This window comes from Lepisosteus platostomus, chromosome 8 (assembly GCF_059453375.1).
Source record: "Lepisosteus platostomus isolate fLepPlt1 chromosome 8, fLepPlt1.hap1, whole genome shotgun sequence".
Taxonomy (NCBI): Eukaryota; Metazoa; Chordata; class Actinopteri; order Semionotiformes; family Lepisosteidae; genus Lepisosteus; species Lepisosteus platostomus.
Window position 1 is genome coordinate 31,055,148 of NC_142618.1, and position 26,834 is coordinate 31,081,981.

The 26,834-nt window shown below is 40.0% G+C and overlaps 1 protein-coding gene across 5 annotated transcripts in view; it reads right to left on the bottom strand.

The window, feature by feature from the left end:
• Nucleotides 1-26,834, bottom strand: part of obscnb (obscurin, cytoskeletal calmodulin and titin-interacting RhoGEF b) — a 155,916-nt gene that overhangs the window by 103,943 nt on the left and 25,139 nt on the right. For all 5 annotated transcript variants that reach the window (XM_088643095.1, XM_088643098.1, XM_088643097.1 and 2 more), the window contains exons 7-22: nt 19,244-19,519; nt 18,135-18,410; nt 17,657-17,932; nt 16,815-17,090; nt 15,412-15,687; nt 13,704-13,979; nt 12,294-12,569; nt 10,943-11,209; nt 9,589-9,858; nt 7,386-7,652; nt 6,449-6,715; nt 5,159-5,271; nt 4,291-4,444; nt 2,276-2,437; nt 1,698-1,802; nt 294-560 (exon numbers count right to left, since the gene is read on the bottom strand). In XM_088643095.1, the coding sequence (XP_088499221.1) occupies nt 294-560; nt 1,698-1,802; nt 2,276-2,437; nt 4,291-4,444; nt 5,159-5,271; nt 6,449-6,715; nt 7,386-7,652; nt 9,589-9,858; nt 10,943-11,209; nt 12,294-12,569; nt 13,704-13,979; nt 15,412-15,687; nt 16,815-17,090; nt 17,657-17,932; nt 18,135-18,410; nt 19,244-19,519 (3,804 nt within the window). The remainder of the gene's footprint in view (nt 1-293; nt 561-1,697; nt 1,803-2,275; nt 2,438-4,290; nt 4,445-5,158; nt 5,272-6,448; nt 6,716-7,385; nt 7,653-9,588; nt 9,859-10,942; nt 11,210-12,293; nt 12,570-13,703; nt 13,980-15,411; nt 15,688-16,814; nt 17,091-17,656; nt 17,933-18,134; nt 18,411-19,243; nt 19,520-26,834) is intronic.

Consider the following 26,834-nt stretch of genomic DNA (forward strand, 5'->3'; position numbering starts at 1 on the left):
ATTTGCGAAAACCTGCGTTGGAATATTAGCTTTATCTGTTGTAAAATGCCAATAGCTTGCTCTGTGGATTCCAGAACAGAACAACTTAAAGTTTGATCTGTGACTAATTTGAAGTACTTTTCACTGCAAATATGAAAATGAATTAAAACGCCAAAGACAAAGTTACATTTCCCTATATAAAAACCCTTACTTATTTTATTAAATATTTTGGCATAGAATACAGATTCATGTTCCTCTTACACAGGAATAGAGTCGGTTTCTGTCAGCCTTAAGAATCACTGATATTACAGTACCTTCCACAAGTAACTTGCAAGAGGTTTTGGCATCTGTAGCATCACAGGTGTAGGTGGCTTCATCTTTTTGCTCAATGTCATTGATGATGAGCTTCCGGTAGACATCTTGGCTGGCAATCTCATACTTCTTGCTGGGTTTGAGCTCTTTGCCATTTTTGTACCACTTAACCTCAGCATTGGGCCGGGATACTTTGCACTCCAGGATACCCCGATGCTTCTCTATGGCAATCTTGTCCCTGAGTGGCTTCACAATCTGGACTGGCAGCTCTGGAACACCAGTGACCAGATCACATGGATTAGTGAACATTCGTAAAAGATACTGTAAATTGTGGAATTCACCTAGACCTGTTCCTTCACAGTGAACACGTTAATTCCCCATTCAAACGTTTTCAAAATCCAGTATATATATCTGAATTAAAGCTAACAAAACTTTATGAAATTTAAGGATAAGCAAATGTGAAGAGACTAAGGATTATAAGCAAGGTAGATTTGCAGTTATATCAACAAAATGCACAACAGCTATTTATACTTGTTAAGTTACAATGCAGCATCGACTGTAGTGTACATCTGGCATAGACTGTCATAGCTGCATGGGGGTTTCTGAATAAGATCCTTTGAATACTACTGTGGCTGTGATGGCTTTGATTTTGAGACCCGCTGTAACTGAGCAGCTGTCTTTCTGAGTTGTCCTTTGGAGGGTGGCTTAAGTACAAATTAAAGAGGAAATAAGTGCAAATATTTGACTTAACAGGCAAAGAACATAGGAGGGGTCTCTTGTTAAGATCATTTTAAGAGTCCGCACAAAAGTGAGTACTTTAGGTTCTGTGCTCACCCATCGACTCAGGGAATTCAATACAGTTATAGGGAATAGGTTATTTCAAGCTGTGTGATGAGACAAGCATGGCTTACTCTCCTGACAATGAAGCTTAGCCCCTGCTGGTGAGCGAAGTCTACAAGTTACCAGTTTGCTACATTAAGAAAGGAGCTCTCAGAGGGACAGAGAACTTCAGCGATATGGGAAACCCAGTTAGGAAAAGTTAGTTATAGACCAGATTTGAGTAGGTAGTGATCTCATTACATCACGGCCCTGAGATTCCCCATTATATTACTTCTAGGAATATAAAAAATGCAAAGACCATAGTAACAGGTGGTTAATGTGTGTAAGTCCTCCACTGCTGTGAGACTGGTAAATGGGAACCTGGCACATCCACCTAATAAAAAATAGGATCAGGTTTGGTATACAGTTGCATGCGTTAATTACGGGAAAAAAAACTTTTACGCCAAATTTCCAATTGGAAAATAGTTATTTCCTTCTATTATAATAGGAACTTAATTTTCTATTATTTCATATTTCATTGAATATAAATAATATTTTCATCTGCAATAGTATATATTACAAGTTACCTTTGACCTTAAGTTTTGCTGTGGATGAAGTTTTCTCGGCAGTAAATTTGATTTCAGCTGCATCTTCTGGCCTTACAGACTTGAACAGTAACATATAGGTTCTCCCTGGTATTAAAAAGAAGAAACAATACAAATCACGTTATATCTGGCATCTGGCCTTGAATTGTGATGCATAAAAGTACTACAGTTGAAGAAAGTATGAATTTTGATCTTTTGACTATGAAATCTCAGTAGTGATCTTACAAGACTACTGGCAATAAAATAACACCTGAATGGGTGTAATTATTGGGCTCTTAGTATCAACTACAGTATAATTCCCACAGACGGTTTATGGTGATGTACAATGCACAAATTTAAGGCAACAATTTAATCATAAATTTCCCTTTAATCTAAACTTTTTCTGAAGCTAATTTAGCTTTCAAAATGCACAGAATTACCTATACAGGATATTTTCTAACACAGCATTTAGTAAAACCTTTTATCCTCCTCTTATTCAGTTCCTCTTGGTTTTTCGCACAGTAAAACTGTTCACTGTATTTCAGTTTATCTGCTAATTGGTTATCGCCACACAAACTCACCTTCCTGTCTCATCTTGATGTTGTCTCCGGGCTTTATCTTGGCATTGTTCTTGTACCACTGTGTCTCCACTTCATCATGGGAGATTTCACACACAAAGCCTGCGCTCTCTTTTTCCACCACTTCCACATCTACCAGTGGCTTCAAGATCTGGATATCCCGGGCTATGGATAATGAGTAATGGTGAGATCAAGACATAAATCACTGAACATTTTCAGAGACATCACCCCTAATTTTTCTACTCACGTTTGGAATGCACTAAGACGAATGACATTGACACTCAAGGAATGTAAGTAACATGTACTGACAATCCACATCTTGTGTGAAGTCTGTTGTAGCAAATTGTGCAAACTGAAGTTTACAATTGCATGAAGGGTAAGATATCAACAGACGCTACCTAGGAGGTGAATTCCGAGACTACGTTGATGTAAATAGTTGAGCAGGGTCAAATAATTGTATTTTTAATTTGATTGAACAGTTTACACATGGGTTGTCTTGTATAAAAGAGGGGTTTGATTTGGGAAAGGTATTTTAATAATGTTCAATGGAAAGACAAGGCCCCAGAATGCCAGGACATGCCTCTGGACTGTGTCTGTTTAGTGGGTTACCTGAAACCTTTTAAAGGTATGAGACTAAGCACTGCCACATTTGGTGTTAAAACCTGACCCTCCTGTTCAGCTGTGGTGTGCTGAGGTATGTTGTGTATGTGAGTTTGTGACAGGTTGGAGCTGCAGAAGTATACAAATAGGGGCCATCCATGTGCTGAAACAGCGAAAACTCATGTTAATGGAAAAACTACAATCCTATGTCTACCCCACAGGACAGGGGTACCATGCACCAGAGTGCCTCTTGAAGGACACAGGATGGGACCTCAAATATCAGTGGGATCCATGTTTTCCATCTTAAAGATGCCAGTTATATCTGGTGCAAGTTCTCTGGAAAGGAGGATAAATGGTGATCCAGCTCTCCTCTTCTCTACTCTGGAAACTGGTATGACCACTGCAACAATGACCTCTGGGAAAGTTGGACAACAGTTTGCCACAGCTATGAAAGTGAATCAAGACTGACACTTCTATTTTCCATAAAGAAGGGAATGCAGACTGAAGTGTTGCGAAACATTCAATAAACCAGTAAAAAGAGTGCTTTTTGTCGAATGTCCCCAGAGGAGAGGGAGGAGTCTGCAAAACTCCAAGGGTGTCTAGCTGGGAGCGAGACATTCCTTTTCCAAGGGTTCAACATGCAAGATGGTTCCCAAAACCACCTGCCAAGGAAGGGAAGATCTAGACTCTATGACCATGGAGGGAGGACTTTTACAGCATTTAAGTTCTCCCTTTAGTGCCTTTGATGATCCAGCTTGACTTTTGTGCCAGTTTCCTACTTGACTTTAGTCACAGAAGGTAAATGCAAAAATAAAAGCATGGCTAGAAATTTAGAAGAAGTAGTACTAGAATGTTACTGGAAAATTACAATGCATTTGATGGAAAGTTCTTTTTTTACATTCACTGGACAAAACAGTAGGAACTCACAAATAACTGTGCATGTACAGTACCAAGAACAGTTTGAACAAGACGTGTCATAGATTTCACAAGCTTCTATTTGCAGCACAGCCTAATCCCATTCATACTCTTGTTAATGTAAGGGTGTATAAGCGTAATGGAGTGTGTACTGTAACTGATAAATGCCACTCGTTCCCACAGTGTTAAAGTAGGTCTATATCTTTGACATACATTTTCTGACCAGTGAGTGTATAATGAACTCCTCTATTGAAGTGTGAAAGTATTTCTTGTTTGATATTACAATTACACTGAATGTTACTTCTGTGCTTCTCAGATATATGCAGTACCACAGGGAATTTCAGGAGTAAAAGCCACATTACAATATAGTTTCTCATCCTAAATAAAGTATTTACGGTAATATTGCTTCTTTGTTAATTTCAAGTGAAAATAGCATGTAAATGGCTGTAATAATCTAATACAGCTTTGCAAATCTTTGTTCATGCTGAGGCATTTGTCCATACCGTGAACAGCCAGCTTAGCTGAGGTCTTGTTATCAGTCATGTCACATGCATACAGGCCCTGATCTTCATAGGCACACTTGTGAATCAGCAGGCTTCTCTTGCGGCCCTGGGAAATGATGCTCAGTTTCTTCCCAGGCTTCAGTTCAACATCATCCTGGAGGGATAACAAAGAGTCATTCAGGAGAGTGGACACCGGCTCAAGCTACTCATTCTACTGCAACAAACTGCATTAAACTTTAGAGACATGACAGATGAGAGGGCTGAATCCAGCTTGAATTGCTCATCCTGTTATTGCTGTGGTAGCTTATTGATCCAAGAAACACTCCATTAAGTTCCACATCAGCACTTGAGAGTTTGATCCACAGACACCCAAAAACCACAGACACCCATTTAACCACAGTTTGTATAGTATGCACCCAATAAGAGTTCTGAAAAGAGCTAACAAGAAATAAGTGAACGTGTTATACTGAATTCTACTGTGTACTCTTTCAGTTACCTACAATATTTCCCATTCACCATTTCAGGAGTTTGAGTTTAGTATGTCACATCATTGCTACACTCACCACTTACAGTACATTACATGGACAGAAAATCTTCTTCATCAGGATACTGAACTTAATGGAATTTTCAGATTTACTGGATACATTCAATGATGAAATGAATACAAATTTTGAAGTCATGATTAATATCCTGCTCCTTCACATATAGGAAAAAAGGTAATTTCCTATATAATAATTTCCCATGGCAACTGTGTTATGACTATAACTTAGTGATAGCACAGTACAACCTTAAGTGAAAGCTACCAGTGAAATAAATTGTATATGCATTCCATATACAGTAGGGGAGGTCCTACCTACCCCTAACCTACCTTGAACCACTTGACATCTACATTGGCTCTGGAAAGCTCACACTCAAAGGTCACCTTCTCCTTTTCAGGAACTTTGATGTCCTGAAGAGTTTTGGTGAACTTCACAGCAGGCTCTGGGGATATAAGATCAAGGCAAATCCTACATTAACAGGCACAGTTAATGTTCTAAAATGTGCTTTTTGACTATTCTCTTGGCATCACCTCAAACATGCAACATATCTTACACAATGAAGACCTGTCTTCTATGGGACTGTCTTTTTTTTTAGTTTAACAAAACTTTATAAAGACTTGACCCTTTCAAACAATGCATATGCATTAGAGGGCACCATCAGGGTAATGCAAACTGTCGTTTTCTATAAAAATCGTAGAGTAATAAAATGTTATGTTTTGAAGCAGAGAAATCAGAGGGGTGTATGGCAGGTCCAGAAGGCATCCCTTGTCTAAACTACTTTCCCCAGGAACGTGTGGGATATGTCTTGTCACCCTCAGTCACCTGGCCAGTGAGAAAAGACAATTGGTCAAGTGACAATTTAGAAAGCCAGGAAGATAAGGCAGTACATATCTGCAGTCTGGGGACAGAGGGCAGATCCACCGTGCTGCATGGGAGCAGCAAAGGGAGAAGAAGCCAAGAGAATGACTGAAGAATGAGGATGGCCCCATGGACATGAGCCAAGAATGATTTTCTTCAAGAGTCTCAGAGAGAGACTAAGGTTCTGAGAAGCATTTCATGTGGAGAAGAGTCTCAGAGAGAGATTTGTGAAAGAAACATGAAGCTGCTCAGCTCCCCAATTACGTATGGAAAGGGAAATTAAGTACTTAATTAGGAGCTTAGATACTGTAGGGTCTTAAGTTTTGTTTTGAGTTTGGTTGAATTATTTTCTCACACTGTAAAATAAAAGGAGCGCTTGTTTTATACAGTTTGGCTATGTTTGTGTGTGTGTTTACCTAAACTTACAGTAGCTCTTTAAAGACTGTTGCAATGGCACACTAATTCCCAGGTGTATCACAAACTAAACAGACAATTTATTCTTTTTGCACCTGTGACAGTGAGGTAAGGTGAAATGGTCTATAATGTTGTTGTTTTTTCATTTTCATTGCTCTTATTTTTATCACATTTGTCAAACTTTAAATATCCTGTAAATGAAGACTGATGTTCAGGATTTTATTAAAAGAACTGTACAGTCCATTTGTAGGGTTACTATTTTCTTATTGTTCTTGATTAACTATGCACCATAAAGGAAGCATCACTTTATGGTGATACTGCTTCTGAGTTCAGGGACATGACAATACCTGTTACAATAAGTCTCCCAGACGTGTGCACCCCTTCAGCCTGGAAGGAAACCAGCCCTGAGTCCTCCAGCCTGAGGTTGGACAGCGTGAGGGAATGCTTCTTCCCCAGTGCTGAGATACGGCAGTTGGCCCCTGGTTTCAGCCTGACAGCATCTCTGGTCCAGGAACCTTCCACATCGGCGTGATTGAGCTCCACCTCGAAAGTTACAGTCTCCTTCTCCTCCACCTTCACCTCTTCCAGCCCTCGTACCAACGTCACCTTCCTCACTGTGGTGACACAAAAGACAGAGGAAGAAGAAACGTGTGGGAACAAGGCATGATGTTCCTTACTCCACCGCCTAAGCCTCTACAGTATAATGACTTACTAAAATGTTAATGACTTCACACTTTGCATTTAATAATTTTGTGGCATGTCCATGGTGGTTCCAATAGCTCCTGAAATTACATTGAAATATCTCCAGCCTGAAGGAGTAAATAAAATTATATTCCATTTATAGAAGGTATTCAGGAAGTAAATTATTAAAAGCACAGTAAAAATCAGATCAAGAAGGATTCATATTTTAAAACTTTCATATACATTTAATGTTCTCCATGAAAGGCCTCTTGATGTTATTGCAAATGTTTCTCCTGATTTGTTTTGAGTTCTGCCCAATAATAGTTAATTATTGTATAACTGAGGTCCTTCAATCTGTTTTAATACCCTTTTTGTATAAAAATGAATGACCCAATTCAGTGCAACAGTGCCAAAGACAGCAGCCAGTTTCACAAAGTCTTTCTAGTATTTAGAAAGCCATTGACGGTCAAAAAACACTTAGTCTGCTACACTTCACTGTTTTCAAAAGAATGATTTTCTGTCAGATCTTATAAATATGCACACTTATTCAGAAATTTAAAAGAGCCATTAATAATTGGAATTTCAATGATGAAGTCCTCATACTCTCTACGGTGAGCTTGGCCTGTGTCTTGTCGTCCAGGGTCTCACAGCTGTAGTATCCGCGATCCGCAAAGGTCACACTCTTTATGACAAGGGCCTGTCGGGTCCCCTCGGTGCGGATCTGGATGTTGTCCCCAGACTGCACCACCACGCTATTCTTCATCCACTTCACCTCCGCGGAGGGCTTGCTCAGCTCCACCTCCAGAACCACCTTGTCCTGCTCCTGCACCGTCTGGTTCTCCAGCTTCTTCAGGAACGTCACCGGCATCTCTGTGAGCACGAAGAAGACACCATGACGCAGGAACACTCATGAACAACCATTTTAGCCATTTAGACATTGTTTACAGCACAGTAACTTCCTCTTTCATTTATCTGCACACTGTAGGTCATCAGCTCTAAAAACCTGAATCGTGTCTGTTCTTAAGTCTGCTGATTGTAACTCTCTAACCCCAACTGTTTTTTTAAATCAATTTATTATTTTTGTACTTTTACAATGACACTGACTACTGAGTAATTAAGAAAATTAAGTCATGTAGTTAATGTTATGGTATGTACATACAGTGGATATGAAAAGTCTACACACCCTTATTGAAATTGCAGGTTTTTGTGATGTAAAGCCAGAAATCAAGATAAATCATGTCAGACATTTTCCATCTTTAATGTGACCTTTGTGAAAAACAAATAGATAAGTATTAGGAAAAATAATTGAAATTAAAAAGCCTACAACACCCTGGTTGCATAAGTGTGCACACACCCCCCCAACTAATACTTTGTGGAATCACTTTTCGCATTTATTACAATAGTGTGTCTTTGTGAATAAGTCTCTATCAACTTTGCACACCTGGACTTTGTAATTTTATCCCACTCTTCCTTGCAAAAAAAGTTCAAGCTCCTTCAAATTGCCAGAGCATCTCATGTGCACAGCCTCTTTAGGTTATTCCACAGGTTTTCTATGGGATTGAGGTCTGAGCTCTGACTGGGCCATTCCAAGACTTTGATCTTCCTTTTCTGAATTCCTTGGTTGACTTGGATGTGTGCTTTGGGTCGTTATCATGTTGGAAGGTGAAATTCATCTTTATCTTTAGCAGGTTTTGTGCCCAAATATCTTGATATTTGGAGCTAGTCAATATCTCATCTATCTTGACTAGAGCCCCTGTTCCAGCTGAAGAGAAGCAGCCCCAAAGCATGATGCTGCCACCACCATGCTTCACAGTAGGTATGGTGTTCTTTGGATGATGGGCTATGTTGTCTTTGCGTCGAACATATCTTATAGAATTAAGGCCAAAAAGTTGAACCTTTGTCTCATCAGACCATAAGACATTTTCCCACATGGTTTGGGGTGATTAGACGGGCTTGGATGTTCTTTTTTGTGAAAAATGGCTTCCATCTTGCCACCCTACCCCATAGCCCAGACATGTGCAGAATACAGGAGATTGTTGTCACATGCAAGGAGTGACCAGTACCTGCCAGAAATTCCTGTAGCTCCTTTAATGTTGCTGTAAGCCTCTTTGTAGCCTCCCTGATAACTTTTCTCCTTGTCCTGTTATTAAATTTGGAGCGTCATCCTGATCTTGGCAATGTCCCTGTGTGTCCACTTATTGATGATGGTCTTCACAGTGCTGCATGGTACATCCAATGCCTTTGATATTCTTTTATAACCCTCTCCTAATCAGTACCTTTCAACAATAAGATCCCGTAGATGTTTTGTCAGCTCCTTGCGGACCATGGCTATCCCAGTAGGATGCAACCCGAAAGTTTCAAGGAAATCCTACAGGAATACTGATTTTATTTGAGGTTGATCAGAATCATTTTCTTTGATGGCAGGTGTATGCTACTTACCTTTGGACATGATTTTGAATGTGATTGGTTAACTCTGAACACAGCTACAGCCCCCATTATAAAAGGGTGTGCACACTTATGCAACCAGGGTGTTGTAGATTTTTTAATTTCAATTATTTTTCCTAATAATTATTTATTTGTTTTTCTCTTGAATTTTGTTGGTTGCAATGTCACATAAAGATGGAAAAATGTCTGACATGATTTATCTAGATTTCTGGCTTTATATCACAAAAAATTGTAATTTCAATAAGGGTGTTTAGACTTTTTATATCCACTGTACAGTATATCTGACGCTTTTGCTAAAATCGGACCTGTAAGAAACCATGTAAATAAATAATCTAATACTAAGCAAGTGAGGAAGTTTCACCCTGCACTTGAAGGTTGGCCTTTGTCACTTTCCCTTCCGTTTCGGCAGAGATCTCCCCTGCGTCCTTGCAGCTGACGGAGGTGATGGTCAGCCAGTGGTTGGTTCCCTCCTGAGCGATCTTGAACTTGGGCCCCACCGTGATGGGGCCTCCGTTGTGGAACCACGCCACTTTGGCATCAACTGGGGTCACGCTGCACTTGAATACGGCGTCCTTCCCTTCCACCGCGGCCACAGTGTTCAGCTTGGAAGTGAACCTGACCAATCGAGGAGCTGAAGCACAGGCAACACAGTCAGTTTCGTTTGTGTAATCTTTTTCTTGATTTAAAGTTTGTTTGTTTTTTTATCCCAGTTCAAGCTGCTTCTAAACTAAGCTCCAATTTTGTAAACAACTCCTGCCATATTAAATTGAGACTCCTTAAAAACAGTGTACTGTAATTCCCCATTAAATGGCAATGCCCATGGTATGAGCATCAGCCTTCTGCTTGAGTGTTCACATCAGACTCTGCTCTGCCCTATTTTGTTCTTAATTTTCTGCTGCATTCATAGTACTGTAGGTCTGAATCAAGGTGGCTTATTTTTTTAGTTTACTAGATGGATAAGTGTCCTATGCTCTCAGCTCCTTTCCATTACAAATCAGGAAGAATCATGCAGTGCTGAAGCACTGAAATCTCACATCCTGTATTTTTCATCCTAGGCTCAGTAGGCATTAGGCTATTACAGTCTGGTGTGAGGCAATGAAGTAAAATGTTCCTTTGTGGATTTTTCTCCTGGAACTTCTTTAAATATTGGGAGCCAGATACTCATGTAAAATCTTCAGCACTTACAAACAGCATATGTACAATAAGTATTTTGTAGCACTATTTATGTACTGACATCATAACTAATAAATCTTGTTGGCCCTTCAAAACCATGAGGGAATTTATGACCTAACCTAACAGTTTATAAAACCATGGTGATTTCTAGTTATTACAATAAAACAAATGCAAAGCTGATTAATCAACTGTTCCTGACACAAAAACACAAAGCAAAGTGAACTGAAAACACTGAAGTTCAGAGTGTGATCGTCGTGTAATGCCAATTGTTTTCCAAATCCCTTCTAATCAAAATTGAAATGGTATTGCTTATCTTACGAATGGAAAAATGATTTTAGTTCATCCCAAATTAAATGTGTCACTTTAAGAGAAAGGCCACTTTTTTTGCTTAAACACTAGATAAGGCCACTATTATAAAGACCAAAGCAGATAAGACCACTTGCTATGGGATGATATATCTTTTAAGAGCTCAACTAAGCATTATATAAGACACTAAAGACATTTTAACGACAGAAGCTTTTGCACAGAGTTGTGCCACAAACCTTTAGTGGAGATCTTGGCAGCTGTCCTGTCATCTTTCGACTCACAGCTGTACTCTCCCTCATCCTCCTTTGTCACCCCTGTCACTGTAAGGATGCGCTTGGCTCCGTCAGCCAGAATCCTAAACCTGCTGCTGGGCTTGATCTCGGCCCTGTTTTGGCGCCACAGCACATCTCCCCGGGCGCGGTTCAGCTCACAGCTCAGAGTCAAGTTCCCTCCCAGCTCCACTGTCATGGCTTCCAGCTTCACAGCAAACTTCAACGGAGGCTCTGAAAAAAGACGTCCAGAAATGTACAGTATGTTGTTTCAAGCAGGGTTATTCCTAAGATAACGACTACTTCACTTTGTAAAATGAACTTTTCTTTACTTGAACTGAGTCTGACACCAAAGAGGTAAAAATCTGAAAAACACACAAATACAACATCCTGTACAACATACTGTATAAAGCCCCATGGGAAACAAAATATGAAATATACGTTCCGGCTATATTGCTACAAGTGTCCTTTGTGCACACAATGCATTTAAAGTATTAACAATGATAAATAACAGAGCAGTAGCTTGGTATTTTGTTCCTAGGCAAAGGTGAAATAATATATGAAATGTATTAAATTACAGAAAAATTCTAAGTTTTCAAATCAAGGCCTGAATTATGTATCATCTTCACTACGACTGTAAATGACGATCACACTTTCCTAGGATTTAAAGAACCATCTCTTCTATCATTCCGTCTGTTAGCATGTACAGTACTATACAATGTCCCCTTTCAGACTGATAGGATGTTCAGAGAAAATGGTAAAAAGGGATCAGAGCAGATATTAATTCAGGCTTAGTGATGTTCTTTCCATCCTTAATATTAAACAAATGGAATCATTATCATGTTATTTGTTACTGTAATTTTGTGTTATTTGTAAGACTGGCCTTACAGCAATAATTCATGCACTTTAACTCTTGGGAGATACGGTCCTCCTTTAAATCCTTTTGTTGTTTTGTCAGTTGAGAAAACCCAGCTAGTGACATTTTTCATTTTTTTAAAAACTGCAAATAGCCATTAGTCAGAATACAGATTATTGTATATTTTTCATAATAATTATTTCATAATACTGTGGTTTTCACCCATTTATTCATCATTATTTTATATATTAGATGTAATAAAAAGAAACCCTAAAAGTGGATTCTCTATTTGCTGATGCACTGCTCCTTTGTCTTAAAAAACCAAAGTAAAAAGGCAAAATCATAAGGCAAGACTGTGTTTACTCTACTTTTAATTACAGTACATATATAAGAATGTACTTTTTACACTATGTTTTTTTGTGTCATTTTTCCTGTATTATTTCTAATACAGTGGGTACCGACCTTTGACCTGAACGCTGAACTCCTGCTTGTCGTCAGCGGTCTGACAGGAGTAGGTGCCGCTGTCTTTAGCCTCAGCAGATTTGATCACCAGTCGGCGCATCAGGCCCTCCTTCTTGATCTCATACTTCTTCCCCTCCTTCAGCTCCACTCCGTCCCTGAACCACCTGACTGCCGCACTCTCAGAGGTCACAGTGGCTGTCAGGACAACGTTTTCACTTTCCTGTACTGTTACCATTTCCTTTAATTCGGTCTTCTTCTGGAACTTCACTGAAGATTCTGGAGAAAGAAGCCAGACAAAACTGAGCTCACTCCTCCTTTCTCAACATCTGTGACAATATGGTTGGTCCCCTTAATCTGATTGCATGTTGTGGAGAACCTACACACATAAACCCTTTAAATCAGGGTCTCTGGACCCTTTGTGCTGGAAACTTTCTTGTAAATCTAACACTACAGACAGCGAGGGATTGTGAATACTGGTGCTGAAAAGCCTTCCCACCCTGATTTGATCTTTGACCTGTTTTAGCCTCACCAGAGATTCCTAGTAAACCCAGCCTCAAATGTCAGGACAACAGCACTGTGCTTTCTCCTTCTAATATTAAACTTTAAGGGAACACTAATCTTGTTTTCCCTGCTAATCTACAGAAGAGCAAACCTGCTTCTTCCTTAAACCTATGGGAAATATTCATCTTTTCCCTGGCCTAATCATAATCTTTAAGCTAGTCTACCCTCATGACCTAGTTGATAACACAGTAACACTTGTCTTTTGAATTTTCTTTAGAGAGACTGATTGAATACAGCTGCAGCAGAACATACTCTCCCTGCATCAAGTGCAAGTGCCTGAACGTCTCTCTCTGACTAGACTCTAAACTCTAAACATCTGAAGCACAGAAAGTTGAATTCTTAGCTTCTGTTTTAGTGACAGCTTCTGAAGGCTGCTGTTGGTTACTCTGACCTTAAAAAGTCGGGATATCTGCATGAACAAATTTACAATGAAAAAATAACAGTGCACTCTAGTCACTGTTTTAAAAGACAAAAATGGAAGAGCTTAACTATTACAACAAATCACTTCTGGAGGGGTACAATCATATTGCCCATGGTAAAATCAAATCACACAATTGCAGAAGAGATCGTTGCTTCTTTTTTTTGACTGCTTCCATACAGGAAAATACCACCTCTCATCAGCTAGAGGAGAGATCTGTAAACTTCTGGTACCTACTTCCTGCAACACTCTATGATAAGGTACCTCTTAAAGAAAATGTAATACGATAATGATTCTAATCCCACTCTGGTCTCTCTATATTGTACAGAAATACTCTAATAACATCTAACAAAAAACACAGAATCAAAAATTAATGCTATATTTCAGAATTTCAGTGCCAAGATAAAAAAACAGGACACCCGATGCCCTACCTGCCACCTGAATCTTAAAGACCAGCTTGTCTCCACCGGCCTCGCAGCTGTACTCGCCCACGTCCTTCTTCTCCACGCTCTCCAGCACCAGCCGCCGGGTCCTGCCCTCCGACTCCATGTGCAGCTTCTTGCTGGAGCTCAGCTGCTTGCCGTCCTTGTACCACCTCACCTCTGTCTGGGCCTGGGACACCTCGCAGCTCAGCGTGGCCTTCTGGGAGGCAGCGACTCTCACCTCCTTCTGCACTGAGTCCCTGTTGGCGAATGTGGCCTGGGGCTCTGGGGGGGGAGAGGGGTCATCGTCACATCCCTGTGGGTCTGGGCAGTGCCTCATGCTTACAGCAGGAGCACGCTGCTCTAGACTGGAGCAGCCCACACAGTGCCTTTCAAGGGGCACCACTCCTACACATGCTGAAGCCAAGGACTGGCACAGACTGAGCACCACAAGGCAGTGACATGAAAACACTAAAAGATTATACAAACAGAAAGACTGCAATTGACAAAGAAGGCTATCGATGGCAAGAATAAAAAAGGGGGACAGTGCGGTAGCTCTGTGGCTAAGGATCTGCACCTGTGACTGGAAAGTTGCTGGTTCAAATCCTGTGGCCGGCAGAGGAATCCTCCTCTATTGGGCCCCTGAGCAAGGCCCTTAACCCTAACTGCCCCAAGGGCACCCTATAAATGGCTGACCCCAAGCTTCTCTCTCCCTGTCTATGAATCTCCTAGAGAGCAAGATGGGGAATGTGAAAAGACAAATTCCTGATACAAGAAACTGTAAATGGCCAATAAAGTAATCTTATTTCATCTCAACTGTGCTGAAAGATAACATCACAAGGAGCACACTGCTCCAGACTGGACAGGCACAGAAATTTTCTGCAGCCTTCAGAGTGTTTTTCAGTTCCCACACAGGTACTGGATTGATGCATAAATACCGTGACACACAAACACAGAAGATTTCAAATTGTATTTCTGGTTTCTACTGCTAAAAATGTTGAAATTCTAAATACTGATCCTAGCTCTGGTTTCCACCCACAGTCCAAAAACATGCTGGTACTGTATGTTAATTGGTTTCTGGCAAATTGCTCCTAGGTGCAAGTCTGTGTGTTTGTGTCTATAGTATATGTCTGCCCTGTAATGGACTGGAGTCCTGTCCAGGGTGTACCCTGCCCTGTGCCTATTGATTGCTGGGATAGATTCAGCCACTGCCACGAAATCTCAACTGGAAGAAGCAGTCAGAAAGTGGATGGTTGGATTACTGATCATAAGTGAGTGAAGAAAAATTCTACTTTGACTAGTGTGTAATAATGTCTTTGCTTTGTACCCATTTAATTATTAATTTGGTAGACGTTTTTTTCCAAAACGACGTGTCACACAGCTCAGAGCTGATCATCTTTCCATGAAAGTCATAAAATTTCATAATAACTGTGGTTTTCACCCAACAGATTTTTGTTTTACTTTTTGCTCTTTATTCAGCATTATTTTGTATATTAGATGTAAGAAAAAGAAATTCTAAAACTGGATTTCCTATTTGCTTATGTACTGCTCCTTTGTCTTAAAAAAGGGTGTGAAAAGTAAAAAGGCAAAATCATAAGGCAAGCTGTGTTTACATTACTTTTAATTACATATATATATAAGAATGTACTGTTTTACACTATGTTTGTTTTGTGAATGTCATTTTTCCTGTAGTATTTCTAATACAGTGGGTACCGACCTTTGACCTGTACGCTGAACTCCTGCTTGTCGTCAGCAGTCTGACAGGAGTAGGTGCCGCTGTCTTTAGCCTCAGCAGATTTGATCACCAGTCGGCGCATCAGGCCCTCCTTCTTGATCTCATTCTTCTTCCCCTCCTTCAGCTCCACTCCGTCCCTGAACCACCTGACTGCCGCACTCTCAGAGGTCACAGTGGCTGTCAGGACAACGTTTTCACTTTCCTGTACTGTTACCATTTCCTTTATTTCGGTCTTCTTCTGGAACTTCACTGCAGATTCTGGAATAAGAAGCCAGATAAAACTGAGCTCACTCCTTCTTTCTCAACATCTGTGACAATATGGTTGGTTCCCTTAATCTGATTGAATGTTGTGGAGAACCTTAAACCCTTTAAATCAGGGTCTCTGGACCCTATGTGCTGGAAACTTTCTTGTAAATCTAACACTTCAGACAGCGAGGGATTGTGAATACTGGTGCTGAAAAGCCTTCCCACCCTGATTTGATCTTTAACCTGTTTTAGCCTCACCAGAGATTCCTAGTAAACCCAACCTGAAATGTCAGAACAGCAGCACTGTGCTTTCTCCTTTTAATACTAAACTTTAAAGCAACACTAATCTTGTTTTCCCTGCTAACCTACAGAAGAGCAAACCTGCTTCTACCTTAAACCTATGGGAAATATTCATCTTTTCCTTGCCCTAATCATAATCTTTAAGCTAGTCTACCCTCATGACCTAGTTGATAACACAGTAACACTTGTCTGCTGAACTTTCTTTAGAGAGACCGATTGAATACAGCTGCAGCAGAACATACTCTCCCTGCATCAAGTGCAAGTGCCTGAACGTCTCTCTCTGACTAGACTCTAAACTCTAAACATCTGAAGCACAGAAAGTTGAATTCTTAGCTTCTGTTTTAGTGACAGCTTCTGAAGGCTGCTGTTGGTTACTCTGACCTTAAAAAGTCGGGATATCTGCATGAACAAATTTACAATGAAAAAATAACAGTGCACTCTAGTCACTGTTTTAAAAGACAAAAATGGAAGAGCTTAACTATTACAACAAATCACTTCTGGAGGGGTACAATCATATTGCCCATGGTAAAATCAAATCACACAATTGCAGAAGAGATCGTTGCTTCTTTTTTTTGACTGCTTCCATACAGGAAAATACCACCTCTCACCAGCTAGAGGAGAGATCTGTAAACTTCTGGTACCTTTTTCCTGCAACACTCTATGATAAGGTACCTCTTAAAGAAAATTTAATACGATAATGATTCTAATCCCACTCTGGTCTCTTTATATTGTACAGAAATACTCTAATAACATCTAACAAAAAACAGTGAGTTTAAAATTCATGCTAGATGTCAGAATCTCAGTGCCAAGATAAGAAGCCAGGACACCCGATGCCCTACCTGCCACCTGAATCTTAAAGACCAGCTTGTCTCCACTGGCCTCGCAGCTGTACTCGCCCGCGTCCTTCTTCTCCACGCTCTCCAGCACCAGCCGCCGGGTCCTGCCCTCCGACTCCATGTGCAGCTTCTTGCTGGAGCTCAGCTGCTTGCCGTCCTTGTACCACCTCACCTCTGTCTGGGCCTGGGACACCTCGCAGCTCAGCGTGGCCTTCTGGGAGGCAGCGACTCTCACCTCCTTCTGCACTGAGTCCCTGTTGGCGAACGTGGCCTGGGGCTCTGGGGGGGGAGAGGGGTCATCATCACATCCCTGTGGGTCTGGGCAGTGCCTCATGCTTACAGCAGGAGCACGCTGCTCTAGACTGGAGCAGCCCACACAGTGCCTTTCAAGGGGCACCACTCCTACACATGCTGAAGCCAAGGACTGGCACAGATTGAGCACCACAAAGCAGTGACATGAAAACACTAAATGATGATACAAACAGAAAGACTGCAATTGACAAAGAAGGCTATCGATGGCAAAATATAAAAAAAGGGGTCAGCAGAGGAATCCTACTCAGTTGGACCCCTGAGCAAGGCCCTTAACCCTAACTGCTCCAGGGGTGCCATATAAATGAAGAAGGCTCCATGGCTGAAACGTTGTGTTCTCTTTCTTCTTTTTTTCAGCATGGAATAAACCTATTACTTGTTCCTTAATACGATAATGATTCTAATCCCACTCTGGTCTCCTTATATTGTACAGAAATACTCTAATAACATCTAACAAAAAACAGTGACTTTAAAATTCATGCTAGATGTCAGAATCTCAGTGCCAAGATAAGAAGCCAGGACACCCGATGCCCTACCTGCCACCTGAATCTTAAAGACCAGCTTGTCTCCACCGGCCTCGCAGCTGTACTCGCCCGCGTCCTTCTTCTCCACGCTCTCCAGCACCAGCCGCCGGGTCCTGCCCTCCGACTCCATGTGCAGCTTCTTGCTGGAGCTCAGCTGCTTGCCGTCCTTGTACCACCTCACCTCTGTCTGGGCCTGGGACACCTCGCAGCTCAGCGTGGCCTTCTGGGAGGCAGCGACTCTCACCTCCTTCTGCACTGAGTCCCTGTTGGCGAACGTGGCCTGGGGCTCTGGGGGGGGAGAGGGGTCATCATCACATCCCTGTGGGTCTGGGCAGTGCCTCATGCTTACAGCAGGAGCACGCTGCTCTAGACTGGAGCAGCCCACACAGCGCCTTTCAAGGGGCACCACTCCTACACATGCTGAAGCCAAGGACTGGCACAGACAAAGCACCACAAGACAGTGACATGAGCCCTTTCTTTAAAAACTTGCCTTTGACGTTCACTTGGAATGTTATCTCATCCTCAGGGAGTTTATATGTATACATGCCAGAGTCGCTGACGTTTGTGCTCTTTATTTTGAGCTTTCTGGTTGTGCCTTCCGTTTCTATGACCACATCTTTTCCCAGCTTCACTTCCTGTCCTCCTCTCATCCACTTCCCCTGTGCAGCAGCCTGGCTCACTTCACAGGACAGGACCACTGTCTCTCCCAAGCAGGATGAGAACTCTGTCTTCGTTGTAGACTTCTTCACCATTTTTGAAGTTGTTTCTAAAAAACACATACCCAAATTAATTAGTATGATTAGTATAACTAAATGTACTGCATTAGTATGAGACCTTTAAATCACAGATATTATAAATAATGGAAGTAGTCAAATTAAATAATCAAACTAAATACATGTTAGTCAAATTAAATACTATTTTATTTTAAAAACAAAGGCAAGATTTTTAGGAAACATTGTGGCTCTCACTGGGCCCCAATTAGTTTTGTGTTCTTATGATCCCCTGTTCATTACATACATTCAATTCATACATCCCTGTGTATTAAATGTTCTCCCCACCGCAACCGCAAATAAATTAGCAGAACTCTGCTGTGAAAGGAGGCCCCCCATAGTCACTGGAATAAATTAGAGCAAGATTTTTGCATTCAAGAGTCTGGGGGAAATGCGGGTTTATTATACATTATTCCGCTACAAGTATCCAGTCTCTTACTCTCCTCCGCAAGTCATCATAACGTGGTTTCATTACAATATACAGTATTGAGAGTTTTTCCAACTGCACCTTCCCCCTTGGCCTTCTTTCCCTCTTCTGGAGCTACCTTATTACAATTCATCATGCTGCTTTTCTGCTTTCTATTGATATGCAAAAATATGAATACTGAGATCAATATTTTGCTAGTTTTCTAGAGCACAAGAAGCCGGTGATGGCAAGTATTTAAACCCTAATCTTCAGCACTGCAAATGAACCAGGTAGAACTTCCTAAAAATGTTAGATCAGTTTGTATGATCCGTATTACACACTTTTCTTTCTTGTCACCTCAGCATCTCTCCAGCATTATGGAAAGCTCACCAGACAGGTGTCCTCACAGACATGCTTTCTCACCTTTCATTTTGACATGATAGGTCACTTTGTCCTCTGCCGTCTCACAGGTATACTGGCCTTGGTCGCTCTGCCTGGCGTTTTTGATGACAAGTTTGCGCTGCATCCCCTGGGAGATGAGGGTGGTCCTCTGGTCCTGCTTGACCTCACTGTGACCTTTCCTCCACACTACACTCGTGCCGACCGCTGCCACCTCACAGCTCAGCACCAAGTCCTCTGATGCACAGACTGTCACCTCTGCAGGGCTCTGAGGTTTGTTCACAAACTTAGCTGGCTCCTCTGAGGAATTAACAGACGACAGGTTAGGACATGACTCTATCTAATAACTTCAAGAACTTCATTTACTTTAAAGGTGCTGCGATGTTTGAAATATTACGAGTCATGAAAGATTAAACTATGTCATCCTGAAACGTGTTTTAAAATATGTTGTTGAAAAGAATGAACATGGGGCAGAGATGATATTATTGTGGCCAGATTTTATTATGTGTTGAGGATCAAAATTTTCATTTAGATGGCACAGTGTGAAGTCAGCAGGTCAACACTAAAATACTTAATATTAAAGTCAAAAATGTAATTTATTAAGGTCATTATTAATTTACACCTTTCATTGTGACAAAATGTTTCATCATGTCGTGCTACAGAATAAGGAATGGTGTGATTTTTTTTGTTATAACCAGTTGCTTCATTAAATAATTTATTCATGTACCAATCTCTAGAAGAATTTAATTCAGTAAAATAGGTGAGTCCAAAGGGACTGAAATCTGCAAACACCATTCTCAGTGCTCTTGATATATGTGACTCCATGGTATAAATATTGCCCTCATTCACATACTTACATTTGTTTCTTTAATCCAACATCTACCAATCCAAAACAATTAAATGTTATCATAAGAACATATGAAAGGTTATGCTGAGCCCAGGAAAGTATCTGGTCTCCCTTTTCAAGATTGATGTCAGAGTAGAGATATTGTGCTTCCCTACCACCCCAACACACTTCCTATCCCCAGGACTATTAAGGACAACTTTTCCACCCTACAGGATGATCCCTCCATTGGGGCCCTCTTTTCTGACCGCCCCATCATCTCATATTGCCGATCACCTAATCTGCGTAACCTTCTTGTTCACAGCTCCCTCGACCGCCCTCAGCAACCATCCACACCAGGCACTTTCCCTTGCAACAGAGCTCGCTGTATCACCTGCAAGTACACATCTAACACCACACTCATTCAAGGCCCCTCAGGACAATTCCGGATCACCCAGATGGCATCTTGTACCTCCAGCAACCTTATTTACTGTATGTCTTGCAGTAAATGCCCAGCCATCTACATTGGAGAAACAGGAAGGAGACTCGGAGACCGCTTCAGAGAACATGTTAGGGCTGTGAAGATTAAAGATCTCTCCAAGCCCATTGTTTCCCATTTCACCTCTGACAGCCATGACCACTCTAATCTCTCCATTTGTGTTCTCAAAGACGGTTTTCCGAACTCATACATCAGAAAGACTACCAAAACCAAAATTATCCTGCAGCTAGGATCACACCTTCCCCCTTCTCTTAACGACAGACTACTTTTCTTCTAAATTTTCTCCATTCATTGGAAGATTCATTTCACACCTCTCTATACCTATTCTGACTTCACACCTCTTGATTGGCCTCTCTTTCTGTCCCCTGCTCCTGCCTCTCACTCCTCCTCCCTCCCAGCCTTTGTTCTCCCGCTACATTACCTTTGCTTACTGCCTTGTCTTTCTCACACCTGAAGAAGGCTCCATGGCCGAAATGTTGTGTTTCCTTTCTTCTTTTTTTTCAGCATGAAATAAACCTATTACTTGTTCCTTTGCGGCCTACGCATGCTGACGCAGCTACACACCTGAACTACTTGTTTGTAACATGTCGAGCAAACTGCACCAATCGGAGAGGATATAGTAATGAGTTGCAGAATATTAATGCTACAGGATGTAAGCTTCGTGATGTTAACCTCCCTGCAAAACTCCAAAAAACAATCCATTTATTTGTGCTACATTTGTGTAAATTTGAGCTGTTAAAAGTACAGATGCAGCCATTCAAAGCGGTACAGACACGTACCGGAGGTAATTGGCTACGGCGTTGCGCATTGTGATGCACGATGATGCTCGGTACCGCGGTACGTGATTGGTTGACCGACAGGGGCACTCGTGGTCCGTTGGTCTGTCGTAGAAAGATTTACAGTAAACGTCTTTACTGTGCCCGTTGTAGTATTGAATATTTATATGGAATTTTACCACTGAAGGGAAATCTTAGTAGCTGAGCATAAAAAGAATAGGAGCATACTGTAACGCGTGTGAAGGCCATAAACGATATAAATATTGGAACATAAACAAACAGTATATGGCTGGTCTTGGTACTTTAAAGAAAAAATACACACCAGTTTTCCATTTCTCCCTAAACATTTTAAGCATCGAAGTCTTTAACTAACGAGATACCGGAGTCAACAAGCATACTTTTAGAATTTGATTAAAAGGGAATATAATATGGAATCGCGTATCTAAAGAAATTAATAACGATATAATTATATTCATGTACCGCAACACAAGAATAGTACACGCTGTACATTGTCTGTTGATAATGTTTCTGTAGTGCTTTTTCAGCACTCTGCATGTGACCTTGCTGGTGGCACTGTGGGTTAGGTTCCTGACTCCCATGTCACATGGTCTGTGATCAAATCCCACTGGAACCATGATTCCTTTTTTTACAAACATTTCTTTGAAAAAATGAAACGTTTCCCTTGGTCAGAGATTAAATAAAACCTCACTCGCACCAAACAAATTTATATTTCTAAATATCACAACATGATCAAATTTAAGTCATTTTAATAACAATGAATAGTCACCTATGCGTTACAAAATAAACATTTATATTGATTTGAATCGCGTTTTGATTTAAATTGTAAACGCGTGTTTAAATATATGTGTTTTTTGATTCACAATCAGACAAATGCAACAAAAATTGATATCTTTGTCTTCTAAGTATCTTAATAAACTTTCAGCATAGCTTTCTCCCCGTTTAGATTTATTTTTCTTGGGATCTTGGGATCAAACACGGAAAGATTAGATTGTAATCATTATTATTTTTTAAATACATTTTATAAAAGTGTAATCTATGCTAAAAAGTTGTACACCACCTGCTATAAAGATGCATATTGTAATACTTTCGGGTTCGGATAGGACAGACACGAGAACTCAGACTTGCGGAGTTAAAGCAAGTTAAAGCGTTGATTTTATATATCACCTTTAAAAGTGGAATCTCAAAGCAAAGTAAATACCCAACACTGATTGTACCCATCTGTCATGCTAATAAAGCACCTTGAATTGAATTGAATTGAGGGAGAGAGGGGGGAGGGCGAGCGAGAGAGCCAGGACAGACAGGCAAATAAGATACACTCCACAGACATTCACAACAGCCACATATCATAAAACATTTGCACACATAGTTAAGTTATTACTTGGTTTTCAAAGTGCAATGAAATACAATATTGTTGTTGTTGCTGTTATTGTTGTTTTTATCCTGTAAAGCGTTTTGAGAAGCCACCTTTAAAGGCGATATATAAAAGCGCTGATTCTTATGGAATGTGTTCCCCCGGGGATTCAAAAAATTATTTTATTTAATCGTGTATCTAAGGAAATAGCAGTATAACTTTGTTCATGTACAAACAGTGACATGTTACATTATTAATTTGGGTGTCTCCTCTTGCCAGAAAGCTCTAAATTGCATTTTGAGTGCGGTTTTTGACTTTTTCTAAATTGCAACCCATAAATAAAGATGATACAGTTTAGACTTATTTTAAACTGTATTACAGCAGCACAATGGACAATGCAACGTAAATTGCAAAAATGCACCTGGAATCTGTCCAAGCCCTACTTTGTAAGGCATTTTCTTTTACTGCAACGGACATAAAAACTCCCTTGCTTTTAACACAGCGTTTCATAATTTCTAACTACGAAAATTATTTAAACTGCAACACTTATCATTCATTCCATTCCATTCCATTCCATTATCAGTCTTCCATTTCTCCCTAAACATTTTAAGCATGAAAGTTTTATGAAACGGCACCCAAATATGCGATTGCTGTATAGAATGAATTTTAATTAAAAAAAATTATTTAACACGAAAATTAAGCTGGAAATCTCGCCCCCGTCTACTTTGAAAATACCTGTGAAACCGGTTTAATTCGTCACAGCCAGCACTCCCGCAGAGAGGGGGGTTGTACTCGTTAATGTCTTAGCCGGAACACATCATTATATCTCATTTTGTATTTCTATAAAAAAATCGTTTGCCCAGCCACTATTGTTGTTATTGTTTTTATCCTGTAAAGCGCTTTGAGGAGCACAGCTTTCTCACCACTTAGATTACTTTTTGATACCATCCTTACACAAAGCAGAAACTTCTTGTATTTTACAATGACATACAAGTGGAAAGATTACAGATTTTAATCGTCTTTTTTCTGAACCAGGGAAAATCTGATCATGTTTCTCTATAACAATAATAAAAAACTTTATTTTACATATCACCTTTAAAAGTGGCATCTCAAAACAATACAGTAGATGTAAACCACAGATTACAAAGTAAATACCCAGACAAACGCAAACGCATTTTTATTAAAATGCTTTTATTCATTCAGCAGAGAGAGAGCGTAAAACCTGGGCGTAACAGCTGTTCCTTTTTCTGATCACTCACTCTCTGGATAAACTTCTCACCTGTCCTGTTCTTTGTTTGCCTAATTTGCTGATTATGCCCTCTGCGATCCACTCCTGCCCTCACACCTAAAGAAGACTATTTTAAATTTCTTTGCGCGGTCCATTGTGCAATTAACCCTTGTATGTGGTGTCCTTAAGGTGATATCACATAAAGGTGATATGTAAAATAATGTTTTTTTTATTATTGTTATAGCGAAACATGATCAGATTTTCCCCGGTTCAGAAAAAAAGATCTAAAGTATACTAGTTAAGAAAAATAAATCTAAATGGGGAGAAAGCTATGCTGAAAGTTTATTAAGATACTTAGAAGACAAAGATATCAATTTATGTTGCATTTGTCTGATTGTGAATCAAAAAACACATATATTTAAACCCGCGTTTGCGATTTTATATTGTAACGCCTAGGTGACTATTCATTGTTATTAAAATGACTTAAATTTGATCATGTTGTGATATTTAGAAATATACATTTGTTTGGTGCGAGTGAAGTTTTATTTAATCTCTGAGCCATACTGATTCTTATGGAAGCCAGTTTCCGCCAGGGAGTAAAAAAAAAAAACACACTATGGTATTCTCTCTGATGCAGTGCAGTTAAAAACACAAATCTGATGCTGTTCCTAAATGAATATCGTTTATGACCATCAGACGCTTTATGCTCCTTTTCTTTTTTCCAGTGGATTGAACAGGGAGATGCATTTCATGATGTACTTTTCACTGATGAAACAACAGTGGCTCTGGAACAGTTTTCAACCATGTCGTTTTATAAAAAGGGGAGATATGTACACGTTACTGAAGCTAAAAGTTTAGCTTTTGTCACTAATGTAACCACTAAATAAAGACATATAGAAATCCCTACGTTACAGACTGTATATGGCTGGTATTGGTAGTTCAAAGAAAAAATACACACCAGTATTCCACTTTCTCCCTAAACATTTTAAGCATCAGAGTCTTACGTGTGGTTATTTCGAAAACGTTTGTACGTGCTCCTTCTGACCATGTTACTGTTTACCGTTACTGACCATATTAAGTTTAAGTGCCTGTGGGCACTTTTCCTGTCCGTGGGGGGTGGACCGTCTTTCATTAGAAGGTTAGTGTGTTCTACTCTGAGAATGTAGAGGGGGTGGAAAGTAATTCCGTGTCGCATTAACTAACCTCTTCAGTTTAATCCGCCAGACAGTACTAGGTTTAAATATATGTGTTTTTTGATTCACAATCAGACACATGCAACATATTATTAGTTTTTAATAAAATGCTTTTATTCAGCAGAGGATGAGAGGGACATCCAGCAGAGAGAGACACACATACTGGTTTTCATTGCCAAAAAGTAATTGTTTTTTACATTCCTCTTGTCTAACAGGAATGTTTTGTTTGTGGACAGACTGTTAGACTAGAGGAAAAGAGTGCCTCCTTCTACGAAGCATTTGGTTAATCCGATCGCAAATTCTTTTCCAGTCGCACGAAGTAAGGGTTGAGAATCTCTGATTCACCATGCTACTAATGGTTTCCCGGAGATTGCAAGGCAAGGCACTTTTGCCTCTGGACCCTTCGAAACATAAATTGATATCTTTGTCTTCTAAGTATCTTAATAAACTTTCAGCATAGCTTTCTCCCCGTTTAGATTTATTTTTCTTGGGATCTTGGGATCAAACGTGGAAAGATTAGATTGTAATCGTTTTTATTTTTTAAATACATTTTAGAAAAGTGTAATCTATACTAGAAAGCTGTAAACCACCTGCTATAAAGATACATATTGTGATACTTTCGGGTTCGGATAGGACAGACACAAGAACTCAGACTTGCGTAGTTAAAGCAAGTTAAAGCCTTGATTTTATATATCACCTTTAAAAGTGGCATCTCAAAGCAAAGTAAATACCCAACACTGATTGTACCCATCTGTCATGCCAATAAAGCACCTTGAATTGAATTGAGAGAGAGAGATTTAAACTGCGACACTTATCATTCAACCAGAGCTTGAAATATCACAAGGATCTCAAGAGCACAGCAAGGACTGTACTAAAAGTATACTAGTGACAAACTAGTATCCTTAAGATCTTTTTTTCTGAACCGGGGAAAATCTGATCATGTTTCGCTATAACAATAATAAAAAACATTATTTTACATATCACATTTATGTTATATCACCTTAAGGACAGCACATACAAGGGTTAATTGCACAATGGACCGGGCAAAGAAATTTAAAATAGTCTTCTTTAGGTGTGAGGGCAGGAGTGGATCGCAGAAGGCATAATCGGCAAATTAGGAAAACAAAGAACAGGACAGGCGAGACGTTTATCCAGAGAGCGAGTGATCATAAAAAGGAACAGCTGTTACGCCCAGGTTTTACGCTCTCTCTCTGCTGAATGAATAAAAGCATTTTATTAAAAATGCGTTTGCGTTTGTCTGGGTATTTACTTTGTAATCTGTGGTTTACATCTACTGTATTGCTTTGAGATGCCACTTTTAAAGGTGATATGTAAAATAACGTTTTTTTATTATTGTTATAGTGAAACATGATCAGATTTTCCCCGGTTCAGAAAAAAAGATCTAAAGTATACTAGTTTGTCACTCTTCTCATCCCCTCTTTGCTAAATGGCTTTTGAATAGAGTCACATGAAGAGAGAGGTGAAACAGCCCTACACAGCCCTGTCGCAGTACACGAATATAATTATATCGTTATTAATTTCTTTAGATACGCGATTCCATATTATATTCCCTTTTAATCAAATTCTAAAAAGTATGCTTGTTGACTCCGGTATCATGTTAGTTAAAGACTTCTATGCTTAAAATGTTTAGGGAGAAATGGAATACTGGTGTGTATGTTTTCTTTAAAGTACCGAGACCAGCCATATGCTGTATGTTTAAGTTC